Below are 21,529 nucleotides of genomic sequence, written 5' to 3' on the forward strand. Positions count from 1 at the left end.
CTACCAACAGGTCAAATAATTTATTCTCTAGTAAACCTACCGTTGTCACAATACTAAAATATCAACCTTGATTTCAATACCATAAAAACTGCTCGATACCTTGACTATAAATACACTTTAATTAAAATCAGAAAACATAAAATAAATAACTTATTAAAATTCTAATTAATTCAAAGGAAGACTACCCAATTATTTTTATATGTAGAATATTTCAGTTTGTGGCGTTGTTTTAATATTTATTATGCCTCAAAATTATCATTAGCGTTAGCATTGAGACACAAACACCCCTCTTTCTAAACACAGAAGTGCCCTCCGGTGAAGTATTCATTTTATTTGTGCAGTGTTGTTAATGGAATCCACCCACAGTTCCCTGTTCATTGCCTTATCTTTATATATTTGTATATTTTAGTGTGACTCAGCAAAAACTTATAGCGATACAACTGGACAGGAAGTACTGACGCTAACAGAGCGGTTGCCAGGCGCCGTTATGCGCAGAGCCAATTGTTGTCTATAATACTATGTGAAAACCGAAGTTAAATCTGTCAACTGGACAAAAAGTTGTAGGAGTGAAGACGTTTCGCTGCACATCCAAGCCGCTTCGTTTCTTCAGTACTGATCAGATTGCTGGTGGACACTGCCTTATATCTATTTGAAGGGAGGGGCTAACTACACTGAGACTGTAAAAAGATATTTCGTCCAGTTTCAGTCTTAATGGCCTCCATTCCACCTTTAATGGTCTTACTGGCTCACCCTATTTTTGTCATTGTTCCTTTTGTTTGCTTTGGGTCTGAGGATGGAGCTATAGAAGGGGGATAAGAGATGTCTCAGGCCCCATTTCTGTTTAAGGAAGGACTGTCTTTCCTAACAAAAATAGCTTCTTTAACTCCCTTCTCAAACTATTTCTTTTCTCTGGCTAAAATCTGCACCTCTCTAACTTTAAAGGAGAAGTTAGTGTCTTTGAGGTGAAGATGTATTGCAGATTGAGGTCCTGAGCAGCTCTTGCGACAGTGTTGAATAGAGCACACTGAATAGAGTAGACTAGTTTACTTGTTTTATGGCTCAGAGTTTTGTCTTTTGGGTCAACCAGTTTCTGTCTTAAAGGTTTGAAATAGACCAGAATCTCAAATTGGGCTTTTACTATGGATCAGACCTGGACGACTGAGGGATTACTTAGACACCTAATACTATGTGGTTCTAACAAGTTCTGATATAGACCAAGATTATTCCAGAAATGTTCACCTCAGTCATGTGTTTCTAAATATACACTCGGGTCATATAGTGTTCGCGTTATGAACAAAATGCCAGGTTAAGTTAGTGAGACTCGCTAGTGTAAAGTTTCTGTATGTTCCCAAATATAAATCGATCCACATTATGGCAAGAAAATGATATCAAGGAAAGAGAGGAACGTTTGAAATGCATTGGAGACCAGAGGTGTCATGAACCCGAGCGGAGCAAATGAGTATGTCCTCTCAGAAGGCCTTTTTGCACTGATCAATACCGCAGCCTCCTATAAACATCCACACACTTCTGTTCACAGCTTTTATGCATTTGTCTTTTGTTTCAGCTGCAGCCCTCCGCCTCCGTCCCTGTGAAGAAGACTAACCTTGATCTGCAGCAGTACAGACATGGGTAAAGAAGTTCAAGTTAAAAGCAACATACTTGACAGCGCCCAGGGGAAATCTTTGCGCAAACATGATTCAACTTGAAGAGATGGAAAGATGGTGGAAATTAAAGAGGATCTGCATAATGTTACAATAACAGTTATGCTAAAGTAATAACAACACATTTATTGACTTGAAATCCTGTAGATGCATTTCTGGCCATTGTTATTATTATGGTGCTATTAACCCTGGCTCAGTTACAGTAACTTTTATTAATTTATTTTTCTTTTTTATGTTAGTTAGTGGCAGTGGTGGAACGTAATAAAGTAAAAGTGGTAAAGTACTGTATTTTTCAAGGTTTCTGTACTTTACTTAAGTAGATTTTAAAGTGGATATTTTTACTTTTACTTCACTACATTTGAGAGCAGGTATCTGTACTTTCTACTCCACTAAATTTTTGAACTGGACTGAAAAGTAAAAAGTAACATAAACTTATTTTTTAATTATTATTTGAGACCAGCTGATGAGTTGATGGTTTATTTTTTTAACACATTTGTAATTTGATCAAAGAAAAATATACAAATAAAAACAGGTAGGGAAAAAATATCAAATCAAATCACAAAATACTTTTGCTCTGTTCTCTTTAAGTATAGTAAACAGGTACTTTAATGCTTTTACTTCAGTAGATATTTTCATGTGATACTTTTACTTTCTTTGCTCCGATATCTGTACTTTTACTTATTTAACAAAATTGAGTACTTCTTCCACCACTGGTTATTGGCCTGACACAAAATGTAATTCTAACCTTTGAATATTCACAGAGAGAATAAATTTGTGTGGTATCCAGGGCAACGTGCATGTCGAACAAATGGATGACACGCAAAGATACAATATACTACTGAACTGTTAGATATTGAGAACTATATTGTGAGTAGCTTCGACCAGAACTATGACAACAAGCCAATGGATGATGGTCTGTTTAAACGTATTAAAAGTATTCATTTCACAGATAGAACTTAGTGAGTAAAGCTTAAAAGCAGCAGAAAACGTAGGCTCCATCAATGAGAACTTGTACTTACCATCTTCACTGTAACTACCGGTACATCATTGTGAATCACACTGACACACACGCCCTCTGATTCCAGCCTAGATACGCATGATCATAATAAACCATATTAACATGCATAAACTAAAGCTGCCCCGACAACAAAGGGGCCAGCACAAACATGAATAAATGCAGGGTCTTCCACACAGGTGCACAACAGGGGACGAGTAAGCGATTATACACGCTTTGTGGCCCGGGTTGAAAACGCTGAGCATGGTCGGTTAATTCCTCTTTTGGATCAAGATGGCAAAAAAGAAGAAAGAAAAAAAAAGATCTAAGTGACTTTGAAAGGTGCCGGTTTATGGGGCACAGATGGCGGCAGATACAGTCACAAATGCTGCTTAACTGGCATCACTTTGAATGGAGAGGCTGCCGGGATGAAAGGGGATGAGTTTAAAGGGAGGTAAGGCTGTTGACAGGGCACTAGATGAGTCAGGTGAAGCTGATTTAACTGTGATGTGTAAGAAATCTGGTTATTAGCAACATCAAAATGGAATCTATGCATATAACTAGGAGAATAAAGCACAAGGAAGATGGGAATGATCTGCGGATTTAGTTTGGCGAAACACAATTAAATGCATATAATTTAATAAGATTCTTCAAAAAATCTTAAATGTACTAAGGTTATGTATGCAAAACACACATTTGTTATTACAGTTTCTTAAAATCAAGATTAAAAGTCATATGCAACAGCTTCTTGATTTTACTCAAGAATCGTGGAAATTCACAGTTTTTGACATACAAAATGTTATGCCAAAGATTAATTACGGCCAGTTTTCTTCAGCAAAAAACAATAACAGGCCTTATGCTGCTCCACACAGAAATGCAACGGAATTTGGTTAGAATGGGCTGCTCTCATAGGAAGATGGGTCACCTCCAATCAATACAAGATGATGTGACTGATCACCTTTGCTGTCCAGACAGTCGAGGTCTTTTCAAGCATGACAATAGCCTTGTCCCACACACCTCCTGGGTCACTGAGTTCATCACACCTCACAATGCTATACTGCCTACATAATGTGTCCATGGATTTGTGCCCAATGTCCCTACGGTGACATGGCAGTTTACAAACCACCCACCAGATGGCGCTTCTATTCATTAGTTTCAGGCAAATAATTCCTTCCTGATTTGAAAGACTTTGTAAGGACCCGGTGAGAATCTTTTCCCATTCAAAGATATAATATTTTGATTTGAATTGCTTAATTGCTACGCCATAGCTTGAAACCCATGAATAAGTCGATAATGTTAAAGGCTCAAATATCTTTTTCAACATGTCCAAGATCCATTATTTTTCCAGTTTGGATTATTGTTTTGAGGATATTGTGTACATCAGTGCATAAATGTTGGATGTTCCATTAATACATTTTACTTGCTCAACATAAATTCTATAAATGTGTTCATTTTGTTTAGTGCTACCTAGCATTTTCTTTTAATATCCAACTTTTCCGCCCAACCCTCTCCCTAATGCCCTCCAACATAGTCTCATTGTTTTTCTTCAGCACAGGGCTGGTTAGAGTAGCTACAGCATTGGCACCAGTCGATGTGTGCGTGTGTGAGGATTTGTGTGACATGTAATAGCTGAGGTTACTGTGGCGTGACTTATTAAATTTTACATAAAAACCCAGAATGCTGACGGACAGATTCACAATCGCATGAGCCTTGAACCCTCCAGCTCAACCCATATGTTTCACTAACTAGGTCATTAGATTAGAAGGTGACTGAGCCCAAGAGGCATTGTTTTTTGTGATTATTAAATAAAATCACAATATATCTTGGCCTAGCTTGCCTCTTTTGAGAAACATGCCCATGGAGACAAGCAAGTGGCTGCACCAAAAGGAGAAAGGTTACATAGTGTGCCTTTAAAAGCTTGAAAATCATTATCCTGACTCTATGTGGATGCTATACAATATTAAAGCAGACCTATTTCGCAAAATCGACTTTTCAGAGCTTTTAACCATGTTATAGTTGTTTCCTCTTCTCATTTACCTTTTAGAAGTTGTTTTTGGAAGGATTTGTGCATGTTTGAGAAATTTTTTATCGTTTATTTTCAAGACGCCATATTGCTGATGAATCCCTGTTTTTAATACCCCTGGTATACGCCCACTTATCTGTACTTCATTCTTCAAATTTTATTTTCTTAATCGATAATTCGCATTGGATTCAGCAGTGTTGCATAGTCAGCTACATGGTTCTTTGTTGTGATGATGTTTACAGCGACGTCAACTCTCATTGGGCAACGCAGTTTTCTAACATTGAGTTTAGCTGACCTGTTTCTTTTAATAGGCTGTTTGAGGTGAATATTGCTATTTAAAATGTGTAAATTATAACATAATAATCCACAGGTGTCATAGATTATAACCACATAACATGCACAGAAAAAAAAAACTGCTCAGTAAAAGAAATAAAAAAAAAAAAAATCACATATGGTTTACAATGCATTTTTAAGGTAATTATATTACCATATTTTCCGCACTATAAGGCGCACCTAAAAGCCTTTCATTTTCTCAAAAACCCACAGTGCGCCTCATAATCCGATGCGCCTTATATATGGATCAATATTGGTCAATTATGACATCCGTAGTCAGGAGGCGTCGCCGAAATAATAGCGGTAATAACCCTTTAAGGACTGAGCACACTATGGGCCAGTATAGTTTACCTAGACATAGACTTTTATTCTTTTTTTAGCCATAAAAATCATGTTAAACGAAGTATCAGAATTTACTGCATTTTTTCACACAACTACTTCTATTTTACACATCCATCCGTATTTTTCTTTTACGCATCGAATAAATGAGTGAAAATCCCCGCAGCCCCGCGCTCTCATTCGTCACCTTCGAGGGACAACAGAGGCAGATTACCGTAATGATGGTAAAATATTTAGACAGCCCCATGTCTCCGCTTTGAGACGTCGTTTGAATTTACATGAGAGCACGACTGGGCGCGGAGTTACGCTGCTGGAAAGTCCGCAACCGCGAGTCTAACGGCGACGATAGGATCCGACGCTATAGGGATAACGGGGAGACAGCGCCGGGCGACATACGCCACAATCTGCCAATGGATTGCGGATGCCTGGTCTGATATATCAGTCTCAACTGTGGTCCGAGTTTCACGAAGGCAGGAATTGTCACTGAACTGCCAGACAACAGCATCAACACGGATAATGGCGATTTTGACGAGACGGAATCGGGCACTTTGAATGAGCTCGACCAACTGTTCAACTCAGACACTGAAGAGGAAGAACTCGACGGATTCGTGAATGAGGAATGAACTGAAAAAGTGAGCTTTACGTGTTTCTTTTACATGTTTACAACTAAACAAGGCTGGGAGATATTGTGAATATGGACATTAACGTTTGAACAACGTTGAGTTATTGTTATTACTTTGCACTATTTCGAGAGTTACTATATTGTGAATGCATTAACTTGTTTTGTGAGTGAACAAAGTTTTCAGAAAGTTTTTTTTTTTTTATTCTATTAATAAAGTTTGACTGACTTATCTGACTGTTTTGTTGACATTCCCTTTAGCGCAGCTCCATCTCGTGGATGCGTAACACAACCCCAGACACTACAGTAGTTTATATTCTATGCGCCTTATAATGCGGTGCACCCTATATATGAAATTTGTTTTAAAATAGGCCATTCATTGAAGGTGCGCCTTATATTCTGATACGCCTTATAGTGCGGAAAATACGGTAGTTTTAACCATATTGGAGCTAACTGAAGAAAAGCTCCTTATGGGTTTCCAACAGGTAAATCATGTGCGCTTTTCAGGGAACAGCTGTGAAGATATTAAAAACAGTGGGAAGTTCAACAATGTGCTGATAAAAGGCAGTGAGGAGGGCAGATACGTGGAGCTCTGTTACCAATTAAACAGTCAGAAACCCCATGGACTCACTTTAAGTAATGCTGTGCCGGTAACCAATTTGAAGAGGTCAAAGTTCAACACGTGGGGCTTTATATTATATCATTATTAAACAGTCAGAAACCCCATGGACTCACAGTCAGAAACCCCATGGACACACCTTAAATAATGCTCTGCCTGGAAGAAGTCAAAGTTCAACATGTGGGCTTTTATATTATATTACGAGATAAGAAATTGAGTTTGACAAATACTACGTCAGCTTGAGTCACCATTAACTGCCTCGTCTGTTATGCAAATCAGAAAACATCGTTTGCTTTGGCACAGCGCTCTGATTGGATGAGGAAGAGGAGGAGGTGGTGACCCTGGTAATTGAACGACATTGGCCAGGGGGGAGGTCTGATTGTTACAGGTTCACTGAGAACAAAAACGTAAATCTGGTCCAATAAATCTAATTTCTATTGTTTAATTCCGCAAAATCGACTTTTCAGAGCTTTTAACCATGTTATAGTTGTTTCCTATTCTCATTTATCCTTTTGAAGTTGTTTTTTGGAGGGATTTGTGCATGTTTGAGCATTCCTTAATCGTTTATTTTCAGGATGCCATATTGCCGATCAATCCCCGTTTTCACCATCCCTGGTATTTCGATTGCTTAATGATAAAAGGTCACATTTTTATATAGGGATTTTCCACCTTCAGGACACTCAAAGTGCTTTACATCAAGGAACCACTCACCCATTCACACACACATATGCAGACAATGGAGGCAAAGTGGGTTAATTGTCTTGCCTAAGAACATAATGACAGCATTCATCTGTTGGAGCTGGAATCACACCGCCAACCTGGAGATCAGTGAATCTGACTACTCAACCAATGATGTTTACAGTAACAGCAGGATTCGAACTGCCAACCTGGGGATTAGTGGACCAACACTCTACCAACTGAGCTACTGTCACTCTCTAAATCACAGTTTTCCAGACATTTGGAGAGGAAAAGGACCAACTGAAGCTTGATAAACCCCACAAATATCAATATATATTAAACATTATTATATCATAACTTATTTTATTTTTAGGAATTATTTGCAGGTGTTTTTTAGATTAACAAGCGCAATGACGAAGACCTTTCCCCTGGCTGTGGTCCTTATGCTTTGCTTGACCAGTGTAGCATTTACGAGCCTGCAGAGTGTCTAATTTAAAACTTGCCAATCACTGAACTGCAAATTGCCCCCTTTCCTTACACTCTTTTTAGGACAATCACTACAATGCCAAAGACTATTTATTTTGGGCACTTAAATATTTGGCAGTGCATCAATTAAATTAAATCAGCGACGACGTTTGCAGGACTTTTGTAATCTCCGGCATCTTTCCTACCTAGACAAACGCTCGGAGGTTTGGCAGCGTTGGCCAGAATTACATTATACAGACATTAAATTGATACGTTGTGTAGATGAACATTGGGGCTTGACACTTATATGTGACAACTGTTTTGTGTTATAAAATTATATATGTACAGATCTGGAAAACAAGCCAGTGTTAAGGTTATGTTGAGTTGTTAGCAAATCAATCCCAAGTGTAAAGATATTGATGCCAAGTCATGTTCAAATTATGACCATCTCTGCAGCCATACAATTACATTATTACACAGTCCAGGTTTAGTCCGAGGTGGATTTCTAGGATTTAAATAAGATTCCAGATTCAGTTACGCCACCAATAAGAAAATACTGGTTCCAAAGCCATACTGTGGAACTTTCTCCATGCAGACAAGCAGACCATCCACCATGATCCACCAAGGGCGACATGAGCTCAGTTGGTAAAGAGTTTTTTTTTTTTCTACTTAGCCGACGATTGGCAGTGGGATTCAAGCTCCCACAGATGAATGCTGTCATTGTGCCTTTGGGCAAGACACTTAACCCCCCCCCCCCCCCCCCCCCGCCCTCAGTGTCTGCGTACATTGGTGTATGAAAGTGTGAATGGGTCAGTGGTTCCTTGATGTGCGTTGAAGGTGGAGAAGTACTATATATATATATATAAAAAAAAAAAAAAAATTTACATAAAGCATCTGTAATGTTTGAACCACATTTGTATAGATTATGTTTGCACTGTTGTTCTGATGCTGCTGTTGTATATATTTTCTACCTCTAAGTATTTTATTTTATTTTTAAGCTTATCTTTTTTTAACTTTGTGCATGCCCTTATTTGTATTTATTCAGTGTTTTTATGTTGCACTTCATCACCGAAGTAAGTTCCTAGTATGTGAGTTGTGTTCATTGACAATGGTAATAAAAGTCTTTTGATGCTCAACATATTATTAACATTTGAAAGTGTTAAAATGCCACTTTATTAGGAACATAGTACTTCAAAAGTTTGCTTCACCGGATCCAAAGAAACTTCTCTTTAATATAATGCATGTATTCTAGCTTAAATCTGCAATGAACTTTCTTCTTTACATGAATATGCTCTCGAAGTGATTGCTTTAGTACTTACATTTCAAAGCAAACATTTAATATCAGTGTGCATATTCTCTCAGCTGTAATGGACTCCACTGTAGCAGATTTGATTACATTCTCCCGACTCTAGCCCTCAAGCAAATAACAGTACTTCCAGGATCGAAGAGACTGGGACTAAGATGAACGATCTCCTGCTGTGTGCTACATATGTAAAAGGCCAAACCTGATTTATTACACCAACAGAGTCCTGGAAGCACACTATATGCATATAACAAATACAGTCTGCTGCAATTTTCTACTGGGGTTTAGTCACTCCTCTTTGTCTGCACTGAAGGAGGTTTAACCAAGTTTTTATATTAGGTCACAACATAATAGAGAGCATTTCACATGTAAACCAGGACATAACAACCAAGTGTGTGTTTACTGTCATCACAATGCTACAGTTGAAACTCAATAAGGACGTAGAATGTAATTTTCAACAGGTTTATTTCCTGTAGCCTTATGCTTGTCCTGATAATGACCAAGAAGACCTTTCAAAACTATCCAGGAATCGATACCTGCTCAGATAAGAATCTCATTTTGTTACTGGTTTAGGGTCTATTAGTATCTGGGTATTGATTTTCTTTTTGTCAACACTAATATCTAAACCAACCAAAACATGGCTTTGTGTAGGTTTAAAGACAGACTGAAATAAGACTCTAAAATGAAGCATAACCAGAAACAAAGGAAGTAAATTTTAGCTCCAATATATACTGCAATATTGTATGGAGTCTAGCAGTTTTCTAAATTATCAATGACAAGTCAACAGCCAGTCATCAATAAAAGCATGGATTTATTATTTTGCTATATATTGCCCAGCCCACATTCTATGGTCATACTCCAACTGAATTAAGATTTTAAAAGTGTGTTTGTACCATAGACTGTATCGAAAAGTGGACTAAGGCAGTGTGACATCACCCACGGCTCCAGTCAAACGAAGCTCATCGAGACTCGCAATTATGGGGCAAATTTGGAACCGAGCTCCAGATTTGGAATTCCAACCAAGAGCCAAACCGAAGCCAGTCTGTTGAAGGTTTAGCAGGGAGCGGGCGCTTAGCAACGCTGTCAATTAAACCTGTTGCCAATGCTAGCGGGAGTAACCTCAGGGAAAGAAAATGCCTGAAATGAATCTTCATATCTTGATTGAACACAACGGTGAAATAAAAAAGACTAGGATCATGTAGAGCAGGTTAATACAAAGCTTTTAAGACCAAAATGATGAGCCTGATAGCAGCAGTTAAGGAGAGAGGGGAGACAGTTTTTCAATACAAAGGGAATTGGAGCCGATGGAGTCTGAAGCGCGCCCACTTTTGGTCACTTTCTATTTGGAATGCAGCGGCTATCAAGTTAGCTATGTCCATTTATATATATACAGTGTACACGTTGGACTGAAATGGAGCAAAGGATTTCTCATAGCATTCGAGACTTTAGATCACAATAACTATGTACATGCCTTCTGCGATACCTCTAGTAATACATGTTCTCTGCGGTTCTTTGCGATTCTTTGGTTTAGAGAGGACAAACGCAACATGAGTCCATGCTCACCAATCATAAAAACATCACTTTTACACAATAGCTTCTTCCCCGCACCTGCCCACAGCCCCGTGCGTGCATCGTATATCTGTGCTAGCGCTTTGATTGATAGCCCTGCGTTGTGGCTGACCTTGCAGTGGCTGGAACAGTGAGGAGCTGCTTTCGTACTGTAGATAATGAACCAGCACACGCACACATATGGACATGCACAGACAGACACACACACACACACACGGACAGGCATGCACAGAAGGCCTTTTAAAACCCCATTGATTTCTCGGGCATACGAAAGCAAAGAGCACATTACATTAGCTCCCTTTTTTCCTGTGATACTAGCTTTATCAGATAGATTTTTAGCCGACGGAGACAGGAAACGGGGCAGAGATCTACCAGGTGTGGAGGGGTATTGTACGTGCAGACAGGGTCACCCCTTTAAATCTATGAGCCTTTTCAGAGAGCACCTAAGCTTTATCATGCTATAAGTCATGACTAGCAGGACGTATAGGTGCAAGGTTTGGTAGTGGGGTACAAACGCCGCAGTAAAATTAAAACGCGAGTCAATTTTTATTTGCTGTTCTATTGCGAAGGCGGCCGAAGCTTACCCCAACAACAAAACGCCTTACTAACTGATTTAAGTGATGATAGTTTCGGTTGGAGTTTATTAAGTCTATCCTGAATAAGTCTATTGACCAAAAGAACTAGCGGATTTATTTCTTTTTCTACTGTTAAAGTTTGCAAATGTGTGAGTGACTATTAAAACTTTAACCATCAAGACTTCCCTCAGGAATTTGTAAAATACGAAACTCATTCTGATAAATATTTCAACAACTTAGAAACTCTTCACGACTATTCTGCTTCCCAACCTCCTGTCAGCCATCTTTCTATTATTTGCAGTGGTCTTTTGCAACCTATGGCGTCATCACTTTTTTTCGTCGGTGACTAACACGAACTAGTCATAACCGCTCATCTTAGTGCACCATTCTGTTACATAAAATCCTCCACATTGAGCAATATTTTAATGCCAACTTAGTATTTATCTAGGAAAATAGTAATTAAATACTTATCCGATTTATTTGCGGTGGTGGAAAGTATAAATAAAGGTACTGTACTAAACATTTGTTGTATCTGTACTTTACTTTTACAGCGGGTACTTTTTGTTTTTACTTCTATATATTTTAGAGCGAGCCTTGTGCGTTCTACTCCTCCACATTTCTGTAACTTAGTGGGATTCTAAGGACATTTATGGTGACAACTTGCAAAGAAAAGAAAAAAACAACAAAAACAAGATCACTACAGTAAGTAAATGTGTAATGAGGGCTCGAAAAAAACTTTTATGCCGTTTAATGCTATACTGTGGAACATTCTATAACCATAACAAGTATAGACCATTGGAAAAGTTACACATGGCACCTTTAAGTACATTATTATGTTATACTTTCAATTGAGTACAGTTTCTGGAGAAAAAAAAGGGAGAGGAAAGAAAGGAAAGGGAGAAAGGAAAAGAGGGAAAAAGGAAGAAAGGAAAGGAAGGAAAATAAAAAGAGAAAAAAAATAAATAAATAAGAGAATGGAGACTTAACCCTGAAACTGAATGTCAAAACTAGTTTTAATTTCATAACTATACTCACTCATTCATTCATTTTACCTGCTCAATAATAAAACCTTAGCTCATTGTAACCCTCCAACCCACCCCTCAACCCACCCATTCAACCTACCCCCTCAACCCACCCCTCAACCCACCCATTCAACCCACCCCCTCAACCCACCTCAAGCTCCGATCATTGTTTTATTTCTGCTTCTTGTTCTACGCTTTGTACCAGGTTTATCATTTTCTTGTCTGTTTCTTTGTATCCTTTGCATGTTTCTATCTCTTGTCAAGTCCTGTTATGTTTTGCACTTTTTTTTTTTTTTTTTTTTTTTTTTTTTTCCATAACTAAAATAACAAAAAAAAGGAAAAGTTACATATGGCACCTTTAAGTACATTATTATGTTATACTTTCTGTACTTTTACAAACTTGAGTACCACTTCCACCGCTGCTTTTTCGCTCAACACATCGGCTTATATGTTAGTTATTACAGTATTCTAACCATCTAAAGTTATAGAAGTACTAGACCAGGGAGTATGCAAATAACATGTACAGTAGGATATAGTCAGACACAGTGTGAAACCTTTCTGCTCATATATATTCACCACCGCGTATGAAATCCATTGTCTTCTGTCCAGGTCTGAAGCTTTTTCATCTCTATAGGGACCCACCTCACATATACTTTCATTGTGAATGTATGACGCCAGCCCATGCAGTATGGATGCACCGGCTCACACATATTTACCCAGCGCCCTGTGTGCTGTAGGAGCTAAATATGTTTGCTGAGCCATACAGACAGTGTGGGAGAGAAACAGGCCAGAACGACAGCACCGCAGACAGCTACAACAAGAATGTCAAAGAGAGAGACATCACAATGGGAACATACAAACTATACATGCAAGGGGATTTATGCTGTAAGGGAATGCAAAAATAAAAGAGCTACGGGAAGTTTACAAAGAGAACACGTCACATTCGAAATACTGCAGTGCTTTTGGTTTGTTAGGCTTAAGGGTGTGGCACGAACTGTACACTCAGACTCAATGAAAAACACCATAATATAATGCACTATACTGGCACAGAAGTATAGAAATCATTATTTTTTTTAGCATTGTTCAATCTTTTTTAAGACTCACTCATTCATACACTAGTGTTTGCACACACTGGGGGAGAGGTGGGTTAAGTGTGTCACCCAAGAGCACATGACAATTGCACTGCCAACTTGTGGGTCAGTGGATTTCGCCGCTCTCCCAATGATGTTTTTTTTTATTCCGAGAGCAGGATTCAAACCGCCAATCTTCGTATCAGTGGACAAAACACTACCAACTGAGCTATTATTGCCTCTTTGTTGTTGTCAAAAAGATTTACCACCCGCACTCTCTGCTGTGGGAGTTGTTTTGAATTATTTTGTAGATAAACTCATCTGGTTCAGAGGCTGGCTAAGTATTACCAAATAATTGCATTTAATAACTAAAATAAAGTTACTTTCTATTCAATTCAATTTCTAATATAAGATGCCAATGCATACTGAACTCCTGATAGTAGCGGCCCTTTTAGGTTGACCTTCGTGATGGCACTCTTTGACCTGCACATAATAAATGAGTGAAGTTGGACGCCTGAATGAGAGTGAGATGGAGAGAGGAGCAGGGCAGATAAATGACTGGATATTGTCAGTCATCTCAGGTCTTTGTGATAAACATCGGAGCAGCCTGAGACACAACCTCCACCCCTCTATTAGCACCGTGCACGTGTTGGCTGAGCTACAATGGAAGTATGATTCACGGTGTCCAAACACACATGAAAACTGCACTGATACAGCCCAAGTTACCCCTAAAGGCATTCACTACATTTTGATAAAACTTTTTCTGGTGTTGACTTGGTCTTAAGAATCCCAGTCTTACTCTCAAAAATAAATTGATTGTTTTTTTTCATTTTCCCCAGAACTTATTGTAGATTTTTATTGAATGCGTAAATAGCTATGCATTTTAATGTTAACGTACCTTGGTTAATTATTCAGCAGAAATTGGAAGTGAAAAGGTGTGGATTTCTAAGTTAGAAGACCTTGAGACAGTGGCAATGAAAGTTGTTTTGCTTTTCTTTTCTCACTTTTGTTGCATTATTTATGTATTTAATTTAGACCTAAACAATAGAACGTAATCGAATCACACTTTTATTGTTATGCAGTACTTTCTTGCAGTTAATAAGGGTCATTCAAAAGCAGCAGTATCCACTATAGAAAAACAGCATTGTAGAGGGCTCAGAGGATGCAGGAAAACAACGGCTGAGAGGAGCCAGTGAAATCTCCACTGACTTGTTAGTCACACTGCTAACATGTTCTCAGCTGAAGAGCATGTTGAGCTTCATGTTGCACATTAGGGAGCAGTGAGCGTCTGTCTGTATAGCCTTGTATCCTGCACACCACTGTGGCTCTACTCTTGGATGTTTCCATGTGTTTATGAGCTGAGTGAGTAATGCACATTCATGTTCGGGGCTATGTTTGCTCTCTCTGTATGGAGCACAAACAACTACTTTGATTCTCTTATACCCAGGGGTTAAGACATGACAGGACACAACAGAGATCTGTGCTTCTTTGAGGAAACTAAAAGCGGCTTTGCATGTCTTTCATAAGATTTACATCTCATATATATGGGGATGTGTGGTATAGCGTTTACTATGTGGCATCAGGCTAACAATAACAGATATAAAAGACTTGTAAATAGCTCCCTCAGATTTCAAGCTGTGTTTAACATGTGCATATTTCAAATCAGCAAAGAAAAATAAAGAGTGACGTCATCTGCATTACACTTGCCCAAGATCTGCATGCTATAAACTCACACCAATATATTTTTAAAGATTATCTAGCTGTAAATGTAAAGTTTTCTCTTAAGAAAATCTTCACATTTCAAATCAGTCTCACCTTGTTTTTATACAGTGTGCCAAGCGCCATGTAGTAGTGTTCTCTAGGGACTGAACAACTTGCTGTGTGAACCATTTTTGTGGGTTGTGGCAGAACTATTTTGCAAGTAGAATAAGTTAGTGATTCCCATTTCTGAAGAGAAAATATTTTGTGAAAGTATGTACAATGAACCAGGTCTGGCATTGATGATCAGGTCTGAAGACAGAGGAAGGCTTTTGGTGAAGGTGCATTTAAACAATTAATGCCTCACATTTATAAGTATTTATAGGTCTTACTAGATCAGGGGTCGGCAACCCGCGGCTCTGAAGCCACATGGGGCTCTTTCATCTTTTTTACTAAGGCTCCACATGGCTTGGGAAAATAAATTATAAGTATTTAATTGAAGTGTATTTTATTTGTATTAGTTCTTTTTTAAATGTAGTTCTAAATTGGAAGATAATTGTGATCTTGAAATATTAAAATACATTTTCATTACTTTTTGTAGCTCAAAGTAAACGTCACACTCACAGAACTGTCAAAAACAAACACCGCTCACACCTCACAGATGACAGCTTCTGTGTAAAGATGAAAGTGCAGCCATGATTTGCAGACACTGTGCAGAGGCTCAGGAGCAGAAGTACCATTAACCAGGTAAAATAAATATTTATGCAGATTTTGCAAATACTATAGTTGTTTATGCAAAGTGTAAATTTATTTTCATTTTTTATGTCAAAAGTGGGAGTAAGGCTTCCAGTGTTTTCTTTTCCGTGGAAACTGGGTTCAAATGGCTCTTTGGGTGTTAAAGGTTGCCGACCCCTGTACTTAACTGAGATGGACCTGCAGCCCTGCTACTTAGTGCCATTGTGCAATTAGTTAGTGCAATTTCTGCTCAAATTAGAATCAAGTTGTATTCCCAGTTGTATTTGTGTATCTATTTTTACAGTTGAGTGTATAAATATAGGTTTCTCCAATTGGTTGAGCTAATGTTATGATCAACAGTAAAGCGTAGGATTGAAAGGTGCAATCAATTTAAGATGTAAAACAACAGCACCTTCAACAATGGACTAGTAGATACTCCAAGTGTGTGTGTGCGTGCGTGTGTGTGTGTAGGGGTGTGTGTATGTGTATGTGCCTGGTCATATACATGTTGCAATGATTCCTGATTCCCTCTCATCAGCACAATATCAAACTGCCTCTGACATCATGCTAAATAATACATCACTCCTCTTTCTAGGCACATACACATATACACACATATACACGCTCACACTGTATGGTATGTGCTGCAGTCTGAATAAGTTATGACCTGACAGTCTTCTAAGACCCGGGAAGAAATGCTTAAGGAGTCCAACAATCACTTCAAAGGGGTTCCTACAGAGAAGACTGCATACAAATCCAATGCCATCCACTGTACCTCCGCCCTGCCTCTCGAGACCATTTTTAAACCTGTCTGCTGCAAGAGTATTTCACAGAATAAATATTTTCTGTTATATAAACTTCATTCATCTCGTGAATTTGTGATATCAGGTGGTCATTGGGCTTGAATTGGGGTCATACGAGCTGGACTCTTTAAGCTAATGTCTGTATACAGTTCCTGGAGAGGTGGGAGGTGAAATGCCAGAGGTTTATTGGCTGTTGGCCTGAGGTCTAACCATGTATTATGTTCTTAAACTGAACTGTAATGATGTTAAAACACAAATCGATCTTGCCATAATAGCCCTTGACTAGTAGATACCACAGCATCGTAAAAGTACTTGAACGTTTTAATTCCAAATTGGCCAAAAATGTACTAAAACCAAGGATATGGCACCAAAGTCAGACAAGTACATGCAAACTATAAAATATATATATATATATATATATACATATATATATATATATATATATATATATATATATACATACACATATATATATACATACACATATATATATATACATACACATATATATATACATACACATATATATATACATACACTATATATATATATATATATATATATATATATATATATATATATATATATATATATACATATCAAAATATATATGTGGGGAAATGACGACAGGTGATGCATGAGGGTATCCATGGGTTATCCAGAAAAAGGTCCACAAAAAGTAGCATAGAACAGAAAGCTGAAACCCATGAGTAGGTTGGTCAGTGTATCACATTCTGTTATATGGCTAAAATCAACACAATGGATGGACTTTAAATTTTAATTTTGGCCTGTAGGTTTTATTTGACAGGACAATATAGAGTGAAAATGGGCAATTAACAATTCAAAACTAAATAGTATGTTTTTTCAGTGGTTAAAAGTCCTCAAAATGACAGATGTCGGAGGCTGTAACCCATGAATATTCTTGTGAAACACTTTTTACATTTGATGCATGTATCGGGTCATCTTCATGTTAATTCAAATATCGTCCAACATTTTACACATAAATGTTTTGTTGAATAAAGTTAGACAAATACTGTATGTAACTGAAGCCTCTCCAATGTGAGCTTAGTCGTTGGGATTACATGGCCTGAAGAACGACTGGCCAAAACTCATTCAAGCCAGAATGGATCAGAATATTTCCAAAACCCTCCTCTTCACTTTCTACATTTTCCTCCCAGGCTGTTGTGTGGCTACTGATTCTGAACATGAAAAATATATAAATGATGAGCATAATGTTGCCTTTTAGTTTTGCCAAGTGCATTTTGGCTTTATGGCGCCAGCCCCTCTTTGACCCTGCAGCAACTCCAACCGCCTGATGTCGTACTGCAGGGACCCTTCAGATAAATTCCTGGATACCCTCACAGAAAACCCTTCCATGTTTCTGACGCCACATGGTCAGACGTACCAAGAAACGAGCCAAGTAGCAAGAACAAAGTTGCCAGTGACTATAATCTGGGACAACTGCTTGGACCCACATGCCCAGACGCAGCGTGTGAGCAGACCGGAGCCATTTCCGCAATCAGCGATATTGTCACATTGCAGATTGCAGACCAAATATATACACAGAGACACGCTAACGAATGTACAGACCAGGAATGAGGTCCAGGAGGGATGCCAAGGATCAGACAAGCGGCTATTTTCAGTTGCGACCAGCTGTGACTAATGAGTTATGCAACAATGTAAATAAACTGCCAGTACTTGTTGCATAAGAATGGTAGAGAGTACGTGAAAAGTAGTGCTTTGAAGTATTTAAGTAGGAAATAGTTAACTAAGACATCTTTCAGGCAATCCATGTAAAGAAAACACACAATACACCATTTAACTGTCAAACTAATATCATCTCTAAACAACAAAGCGTGACATTTTCATATACAGGAGTAGTTACTATGTTTATTCTTTATCCTAGATGATACTAACCAGAAACTTAGCAAGTAACTTCTTCTTGTCTCAAAAAAAAGTACCAAGTATACTTGTGGGACATTTTCTTTATTCATTCACTATAGAACAGGGATGTCCAAACTACGGCCCAGGGCCCAAATGCGGCCCTCAGACCATTTTTATTGGCCCTCAGACCTTCTGCTGACCTGTCCCAATTGATCATACAGACGTTTTCTCTGCAATTTAAGAACTAGTACTATAACCTCAATAATATCACATTTCATTGTGAAACAGACATAAAATGAACATTCCAAGCTTTATTAAAAGGTACGGTGGTGGCGTCAAAACTATGTCAAATGCACTCAACAGAACTCAGAGTATTGACTGTGGCCCTCCGCTTCAAATATGTTTCAGGATGCGGCCCTCAATAAAAAAAAAAAGTTTGGACATCCACGCTATAGAACAATACTTGCCTGGAGAGTCAATACCTCCTGGTCTGTCAAATGCAGAATATATCTCCTTTCATTCAGAACAAAGTACTGCATATAACTTCTTTTACCTCAGTTTAGTACTTCACTTCCTGATTCTGCAGAAAAACTGTTAAGCCGTTGTGCTCGTTTTGTAAAAGTGTGGAGTTTTGGTTGTCCAGGTAAGAATAATAGTAACACACATGAACACAAAACTACAAATACAAAGTGAAAAAGTACATGCTTGAGACTAAACGTGGTAAATCCAGAGCCTATAATAATGCCTTTAATATGGTAACACAATCTGTAAATATTCACTTTAATGTGCTGTGTGCCTTCACCCTCGCTGAAGGTCAGATAGGGCTGTCACCTTGAGCTGCGTGCATTATCTGTTTAGTCAATAGCGGCGAACTGCATAATTGTTTTCTTATTTGTTCTGTTGGTTTGTTCAGTCTTATGTATGTGTGCCCCCCGGTAGACAGCATTATCTCCGTCTCTACGCTGCGGAACTAACTGCCTCACTGAGGACATCAAAGATTTTCTCTTCTAATCTGATATCTTTAGTGCACACAGGACGCATGGCTGATACTCTGCAGTTCTAATTTTAACTGTTGGGAGAAAAAGAGGGCCACTTGTGCTAGCGCTGGATAAGGAATAAGTACTGTGATTGATCAGGGTCGGCTGAATCGCAAACGTCGAGTCTGCGCCTGTGTCTGTTGGGTATTTACAGGTGACTACTGCAGCGACTACGGAGAGATTAAAGTGGATATGACACGCTTCACTATGCATTTCACTTAAAGCGGAGGCATTACACTTCTATGGGGTATTGATTGCTAACACATAACATCACCAACATGAGATCACCATGTTACCTGTTATTGTTTTGAAAATGCTGTATTTGCAGAAACAACGCATTAACGTGTTTTATAAGTTTCAATTTACTATATGATCTCCCTTTGCTCTCCGTCACTCCGCCTCCACAACACAATTAGCATGCATTTAGCTAATGAAACTACTACACATCACGTCAGGTTTGTGAAGTTATAGTGTATTGTTTTGTATCATGCATTATTGAAAATTGTTATGTGGGAGAGTGGGTGACGTAGGCTTGTGGGCTGAGCATTGGACAGAATTGTACTACTAACCATAAGAAAGGTTTGAATAGGGCTTGGGAGAGATTGCTAGATTACTCAAACATATGCAAGTAACAAATAAAACCTGCAAACTGACTCGTGAACTTTAAGCAATGCCATAATGTTGTTACCGCATCAAAAAACATACCCAGAGTTGTGTTTAGTTTCATTCACACATGTTTGAGTAAACTTTTATAATTAGTCTGTCATCTCCAAAGCTCACAACACTCTGTTCTGCCTTGTGATGTCATGCAGTGGTAGTTTTCAAGTTTAGTAGAGATGGGCGATTCCAGGGAGTATGGAGTTTAAAAACGCAGTGGAGGACTTCCTGTATTGCCACATGACATCACAAGATGGAACCGAGTGTTTTCTGTTTGAGAGAAAAACTAACTCAGCCCAAATATGCAGGATTTGTGTGTTAAACGTGTGAATGAAACAAAACAACATGTTTTTAATGAGAAAACAACATTATAACAGATAAGAAAATTGCGTAATACGGGTCCTTTAAGGAGCCTAACAGAATTGCACATATGCTATTTTCCCCTTTAAACGTGTCTTGACAAATTAATCATGCTTTTGATTACATTCTATTTACTGCCGTACTTGCCGTACTTTTAACCTTTAAGAGAAAATAGAGCCACTACAGCACCTCTATTTATGAAATACACTTGATTGATTGAGCAAAGGAATCTCAATTTATCATAAAGGCCTATCCGAGAGTGCTCTGATTTCAGGGCCTCCTCTTTTGGCCATGTTGCAGTTTGACAGTCGTCTATTTGAAGGGAAAAAGGATGAACTCGTCAGCCATTAGCGGGTCCTCCTCTTTGCTGAGGTGAAAGGAGTCAAAAAGTGTAGATTGGGTTCAGTACATGACAGACTTGTTGAAAGAAAATGGAATATACCACATGACCCTCAGATGGAAGAAGGATCTATATATTGAGGATATAAAATGTCAAAGGGGGGAATTTAAGTGGTGCAGCCTGGATCCCAAATGGATACAAGTCCAATCTCAGATGTATAAGAGTGTATAAAGAGATTTTCTGACCTTCGTAGTTCAGTTTGAAGCCGTGTGCAGAGACGGCGAAGTCACTGGTCAGTCTGAGAGAGAAGACGTTCCCTGTACTCGTGACGGGTGTGGGAACCTGGAATCCAGTCAGCCTGTGGAAACAAAAACAAACATTTATTATGAAGAAAGCCGAAATGGGTTTCCTCCGCAGGGTGGCTGGGCGCACCCTTAGAGATAGGGTGAGGAGCTCAGTCACACGGGAGGAGCTCGAAGTAGAGACGCTGCTCCTACACGTCGAGAGGAGCCAGCTGAGGTGGCTCAGGCGTCTGCTCAGGATGCCTCCTGGGCGCCTCCCAAGGGAGGTGTTCTGGGCATGTCCCACCGGGAGGAGGCCCCAGGGAAGACCCAGGACACGCTGGAGGGACTATGTCTCTCGGCTGGCCTGGGAACGCCTTGGGGTCCCACCGGAGGAGCTGGAGGACGTGTCTGGGGTGAGGAACGTCTGGGAGTCCCTGCTTAGACTGCTGCCCCCGCGACCC

At 38.9% G+C, this 21,529-nt stretch overlaps 1 protein-coding gene across 1 annotated transcript in view; it reads right to left on the reverse strand.

Moving 5' to 3' along the window:
• The window catches only part of LOC117379073 (CUB and sushi domain-containing protein 3-like), a 319,068-nt gene that overhangs the window by 264,608 nt on the left and 32,931 nt on the right, over positions 1-21,529 (reverse strand). The window contains exon 3 of the mRNA XM_055225479.1: positions 21,030-21,142. Coding sequence (XP_055081454.1) covers positions 21,030-21,142 — 113 coding nt within the window. The remainder of the gene's footprint in view (positions 1-21,029; positions 21,143-21,529) is intronic.

Source organism: Periophthalmus magnuspinnatus, chromosome 11, assembly GCF_009829125.3.
Source record: "Periophthalmus magnuspinnatus isolate fPerMag1 chromosome 11, fPerMag1.2.pri, whole genome shotgun sequence".
Classification (NCBI taxonomy): domain Eukaryota; kingdom Metazoa; phylum Chordata; class Actinopteri; order Gobiiformes; family Gobiidae; genus Periophthalmus; species Periophthalmus magnuspinnatus.